The sequence below is a fragment of the Octopus bimaculoides genome, chromosome 6, assembly GCF_001194135.2.
Source record: "Octopus bimaculoides isolate UCB-OBI-ISO-001 chromosome 6, ASM119413v2, whole genome shotgun sequence".
In the NCBI taxonomy this organism is placed as follows: Eukaryota; Metazoa; Mollusca; class Cephalopoda; order Octopoda; family Octopodidae; genus Octopus; species Octopus bimaculoides.
The window spans coordinates 68865064-68871830 of NC_068986.1; the positions used below are offsets into that span (position 1 = coordinate 68865064).

At 37.7% G+C, this 6767-nt stretch overlaps 1 protein-coding gene across 2 annotated transcripts in view; it reads right to left on the bottom strand.

Annotated features, from left to right (window-relative positions):
• The window catches only part of LOC106868078 (uncharacterized), an 8648-nt gene extending 5408 nt beyond the window's left edge, over window positions 1–3240 (bottom strand). Inside the window, exon 1 of one of the 2 annotated variants that reach the window (XM_014913193.2) lies at window positions 1742–3170. In XM_014913193.2, coding sequence (XP_014768679.1) covers window positions 1742–2644 — 903 coding nt within the window. In that variant the 5' untranslated portion in view covers window positions 2645–3170. Of the gene's footprint in view, window positions 1–1741 lie in introns of both variants that reach the window. The other variant, XM_052968846.1, reaches the window with a different exon arrangement.
• Between the last annotated feature and the right edge of the window lie 3527 nt (window positions 3241–6767).

The following is a 6767-nucleotide window of genomic DNA, read 5'->3' on the forward strand; positions in this document are numbered from 1 at the left end:
TTTTTTCAGAATCGGAATCTCCATAGCCTAAAACGTGGGATTCCGTAAAAAAAAAAAAAATAATAATAAGTGAGGAAAGGTTCAGATTACATATAGTCCATCTGGAGTTTTCGATAAAATTTTGGCATATCTACGTCAAGTGTGTTCAACAACTTTGTTACCTCATAACTTCCGGAAAAATGAAGATTTTTCTACAAATATTTTTCGTGGGGGAAGAAATAGAGAGGAGGTCCGATTTACTCACACGAGTGTCGACTATTTCCTTATAGCTTTCAGAAAGATGGGTAATTTTAAACGAAATTTCCCACAAATACCATTCAGATAGTGTACATTACAATTACATATGAATTCAACAAGAAAATAATACATAAAAGAAATTGTCACACATATTACACATATGTACAAAAGCTTGAAATTGTTATGCGCGTCAGTAGGTGTACACCTACGAATTTTTACCCACCCCTGGGAATTCAATTTCGATATGATCATAAATCTACACCATTTGAAATGCATTTGTAGAAAATACCATTTAGAGATATTCATCTTTCTCAAAGTTATGAGGAAACAAAATTCGGAGAAGGCCGGGGGAGAGGGGGCACTTGTGTAGGTATGCCTAATTTAATACAAATTATTTTGTAATGCCGGTATTAAATTGAAAAATTTCGGACTCTCATATATTAGCAAGTTACTGTTAAGTTTAATTTCCAAGGGATAACAAAACCGAAAAATGTATTTTTGAAAATTTTCAGGATAATGCAGTTTCCAAGACGAGAAGCACAAAAAATATGGAGAAAGAGGAAGATACATATGAAAGAGAGGAAGAATAGCTTGAGAGAAATATGCTCTAAACCGGAACTTAATTATATTAAAGCCCCCCAACTATTTTTATATATTTTAAAAAAACAACCCTTTCTTTCAATGTTCACACAATAGAAGAGAAACATTTTAAATAGAGAGAGTGCTCGATTAATATAGTCAAAGTGTAATATATGGTAGCTGCGGAGTAATTCATTTAGACTGTGTACTGTGGTTCAACTGCGCAGGAGTATCTTTAGAACGTGTCAAATGCGCGCCCTACTTTACCAAGAATTAAAAATGTCGAATCAATTCACCGGCGCCATATTTACTTTTCGATTATTTCTTTGGGGGTTTTCTTTTTGTTGTCAACACGAAAAATTGGAATTCTTTAAAAAAAAAAAAAAAAAAACCGGTCTTGTTTCGGCTGCCGGTCTTTGAGCTCGGACTATGTACTTTGAAAAGAGATATTTCCATTAATGTTAAATAGTATTAATACAATCCTCATGAGAGAGAGAGATTGGGGGGGGGGAGAGCAAAATCAACAGTTCGACTCTCAATCCGATAAAAAGACAAAAAAATCAGTCGAAGAGGACATGCAAAGTGATACATCCGTTTGAGGGCCACGAAATATACGCTTTGTGATAAGCTTAAATAGGTTGAACAAACGTTTAACATGTTCTACCAGGAGTGAATAAATAACTGCAATTAAAATAATTCATGCGAAAACCAGTTTAAAATTAAATGGCAAATGTAACAAGTGCTGATTGAACCATTTGCTTAGATAGACATAAATCAATTAGATTTATTTCCTATAATTTTTGGAAAGAGGGAAGTCAAATATACAACATATGGCATTCAATAGTTTACATAAACCAAATGAAAAAAGAAATTACAATATATGTTCATGTGAAGTTTTTAAGGAAGTAATAATAGAAATTCAAACCTTAGAAGTTTTATGGTGTACGTTCGTGTCCGTATAGATTTTATTCCATCTGTCGTTGGCTTTTCCTATGATACTGGGAATGGAGTCTGTATTTTCAGTTTTTGTATTTTGAGTATTTTCAAACAGTTCATTGAAAGAAAAGCAAGGGGTATTAGAAAACAAGATATCATCATCGTAATCTTCATCATAGTCATCACTATCACACTCATCATCGCTTTCCACTAACTGAAAAACGGTTTTCCAAAATGGGACGTCTTTGGTACATGGTAAATCGTTACAATTTGTGTCTGAATTAAAATCCCAATTTTCGTCACCACTAGCATCCTCAAAAGAAAAATGTCCATCATCATCGCTATCCTGCCCATCATGAGCAGAGCTGTGCAGATCAGTAAAAGAGTCTAAAGTAGTGGAGTTCATTGAACTCTTGCTGCTCGGACTGAATAACAAGTCGTACTCGCTTTTTGGGGAGTATGCTTCTTCTTCATCTGAAGGGTTTTCTAAGGAGTTAGATTCGCTAATAAGACTATCGTATTCAATAGCTAAGTCGAATGGGGTATCAGCATCATCACTTACAGGGGTCAACGCGATGGTGTCGGGAATAGAACCGACCGCGTTTTTTGCATGCTGTCGGTTCATTTCAATATTTTTTGTATTTAATATACGGCTTATGTTACTGTGAGTACAGTCGCCACAGTTCAGCTGCATAAACAGCATATGTCTTTGTAAATGCACGACACTTAACTTGGCAATAAAGTCTATCAGAGAATCGCCGTTCGACGATTTTGGAGCGCCGTAAGTAAAGCCGTCTTCCCTTGGTGTCGTTAAGTGGCACACTTTTGGACTCGCCATCTCATCACATGCTTCGTGAGAACTAAATGGATTTATTAAAGCAGGTGGTGCCATTGTGATGCGAAATCCAAGTATATATATAATAGTCAAATGCGATTAGCTGTTTGTTTTTTCAGAAATTGTTTTGAATGCGGTGTTGGTGATGGTCAACAAATGTAGCAGAATTGTTTTTGTAGAGTTTGTGACAGGGTGGAAAGGAATATTGAAGCCAATATCTATCGAGTTTATTCCAGTATTTATCAGTGTAATTTACCTTTGTCATGAAATATTGGGAACCATCATTTTCAGTACAGCTGCAACGTTTAAAATCATCGGCGAACAAAGTAGACGAAAAATCAAGATCGGAGCATAGTGTGGAACATAATACATCCATTTCTGTAAAAAATATAAATCCAATTAGAGAAAGTAAACTGTTTGCATAAAATAAAGCAACACTTGTCGAAATTATTCAGCGGAGGGCATTAATCACGAAGCATTTGTATTCCTTTCATATTTTGTGAGTGACACAATTAACGGAAGTTACACTATTTATAGTTAGCGCATTGATTTTTAATCGCGCATAGAAAATAGTTCCACATTAAAAATGAAAACTAACTAAAATTTGTCATTTTCAAAAAATACTAGACTTTGGATTTTAAAGTAATTAATATGAATTCTACTATTAAATTATCTGTAACAAAAAAAATTCGCACAAATTATTTCCTGTAGACGAAAACGAAATTTTTAAAAATTTAACATGGCTACCGGTTATTGCATCAGCCAAAGGAGAAAAAAAGTTAAAGTGTTATTCACGCGATCACTTGCGTTTTATTATGCATCTAAAAACAAAGTGAAACACAAATTATTGTTTTAAAATATTAAATTATATGATAATACAATTATAACCAAACATTTCTAAGACATAGCTGCAGAAACACACTGAGTGCGAAAATAACACTGTGTTTTCAGTTTCAAGCATTTGGAAAAGTTTGATTTCTGTTGATAAATTAGCATGTAAAAAGTGAAGACAAAATTTCATGAGATAATAATCATGACTTTTATTGAAGAAAGTTGGTGTATTTATAATCAACATGAATACCTGTCCATTCCACATTCACAGTCATAATGTTGTTAATTTAGCATTTTTAAGTAAATTTTCAGTAGAGCATATGGTGGGTGGGAAAAAATTTTAGGAAATTCATTTTAGTTGCAAATAAATTTCCTAAAATTTATTTGCGTCTTTTTAGCATTATGCATATATATTCTTGATTCAGACTGCGACTACGAGGGGTCCCCAAGTTATGGGGACAAACAAACCAACACCGGTTGTCAAGTGGTGGTAGTGGGGGCAAACAGACACAAAGACACTCATATACATACATACATTTATGTATTTGACGGTCTTCTTTTAGTGTCCGTCTACCAAATCCACTCAAGGCTTTGGTTGGCCCAAGGCTATAGTGGAAAACTCTTCCCCAAGGTGCTACACAGTAGGACTGAACCTGGATCTATGTGGTTGGGAAGCAAACTTCTTTATTTCTTTTAAATTACCATAAAGGCATTACATAGAGGGGGACACTACAACACATGTAAATGAACATGAAAAATATTAAAATCAAAATATTAAAATGATACATGAATGATAACTTGAGAAATGAGAATATGAAAAGTGTGTTACTCACCTCACACTAACACCACTCGCCACCTCTGAGTACTGAGTCCTCTTTAGTCTTTGATCTAGTCTTTCGTTTACTGTTTTCCCATCACTGAGTGACAGCACTCTCTCCTCCATGTACACATAACCTTTTTCACCGGGGAAGAGGTCTTGTAAATTTTGTGGAGTCTGTTCCTTTTTTTTTCCTGTGGAGAGAGGGGGTGGGTGGGTTTGGTGTCTGTATGGGGAGGGTATGTCTGAGTGGTCTTGGGTGGGATAGAGTTGGTCTGGGGTCCCACATTACACTGACTGTTCTTCCTCTTCTTTCTCTTTTTCCTTTTATTCTCTGTCACTGTCCATTCATCCTCCTTCTTCCTTCCATCTATCTGTACTTCTTCCTTTTTCTCCTCCGTCTCCAGCACTGCTTCTTTTGTCATTTTCCTCTGTAGAGGGCAGTGAGCTCTAATGTGGCCTTTTTGGCCACATTTAAAGCATTGCGGAACTCTACCCTCTACCCATACTCTCAATACTATTTCTCCCAACGTCACCGTCTCCGCCAAATTTTCCAGCTGCTTCGCCTCTGCTTGTATGATGATTTCCAATGTTTTTCCTTTATATCCTCCTTCCTCCATCCCTGTGGCTTGGAGGACAGCCACCTCCTCCTCACTACCAATGAGGACGGCTGCTGCAACCCAAGCCACTTCTATATCAGGTGGGATTCCTTCTACCCTCACCTTAGAAGTCTTACTTCGAAGGTATGTGGGTAGAAGTACTACTTTCTCCATTCTCACCGTTGTGCTCACCAGCCTCTTTACCTTCTCCACTGTCCTAAACTGGACAACCACTGTCCCATATCCATTTCCTTTCGCTATATATGTTACTTTGTTCGAAAGCCCCTTCAGAGCTTTTTCTACTTTTTCCATCTCCATCCGCTCCACCTTCCTACTCTCCACTGAGTACACCTTGTAGGTAATTGTCTTCTTTTCCATATTTTCCAAGACCCTTTTCGGGGGTAATAACTTTATGTCACCGCCCACCTTCTGTGTCATCTTACACAGCTCCTTCAGTCCAGCTAGGTCTCCCTTTTCTTCACCTCTGCAAAACTCTTTACTCTTTCCAAATGCTCATCCATTCTATTTACCACCTTAACAAGCTCCTCCTCTGCTGAGGACAGTTAATACTCGCTAAGGTCTGAATATGTTCCTTTCCCGGTACAACACTCAACGACAAACCGCTGCCAAGCAGCTCAAAAAATAATGTCCGTCTCATCAAACATCAACACAGCAAATAGACTAACGCATGCACGGGAAGCAAGCTTCTTACCACACAACTTATGATATATATATTTCTTTTATTTTCTTTTACTTGTTTCAGTCAGTGGACACTACCTCGAGGTAGTCAATCAAACAAATCGACCTCAATACTTAATTTTTTAAAGCCTAGTATTTAATTCATCAGTCTCCTTTCTGCCCGAACTACGAAGTTATGGAGATATAAACAAGCCAATAACACCAGTCATAAATTTCCAGTCACATCTTGCCTGTAGATCTTGTGCACATACAAGTGAAACTAAGGGACTAACTCAGAATAAATTATGAAATATATTATTAATCTTTACTATGGTATTGAGAACTCTTTCTCAAGTTTGTTAACATTAGGTGTTTGTGTGTGTGTGTGTGTGTGTGTGTATGTATGTATGTATGTCTACCTTCACGGTAATCCCTAAAAGCATGTTGGAGCATCATCATCATTATTTAATGTCCACTTTCCATGCTGGCATAGGCTAGACAGTTTGACTGAGGACTGACAAGCCAGGAGGCTGCACCAGGCTCCAGCCTGACCTAGCAAAGTTTTTACAGCTGGATGATGCCCTTACTAATGCCAACCACTCTGAGAGTGTAGCGGTTGCTTTTTACGTGTCACCATCACAGGGGCCAGTCAGGCAGCACTGGCATCGACCACATTTGAATGATGCTTTTTATGTGTTACTGGCAGGGGAGCCAGTCAGGCGGCACTGGCATCGACCATGCTCAAATGGTGCTTTTTACATGCCACCAGAACGAGTGCCAGTCAGGCAGCACTGGCATTAGCAACGACTACTATTTCACTTGACTCAAAAGGTCTTCTCAAGCACAGCATATTGCCTGACGATTCAAGGGTACTTTTAAATGGGCTGGTTATATGACACTGGCATCGGCCATGGCTACAATCTCACTTGGCTTGCCAAGTCTTCGCAAGCACAGCATATCTCCAAAGGTCTCGTCATTGCTTCTGTGAAGCCCAGCCCAATGTTTGAAGGTCGTGCTTCACCATCATTGAAAAGTTTATGGAAAAAAGTACAGGAGCTAAAACGCAGCTGTCTTTGGTTCCAGTGGAAACAGAAATTGCCTCTGAACATTGATTGCTAGATATCACTGTTGCTATCATTCCTTTGTACAGAGATACTATTACTCTTATCATTTTATCAGGAAGACCAACTTTTGACAAAATTTTCTAGAGCACCTCATGATTCACTGTAACAAAGCCTTCGTCAAATCAACAAAG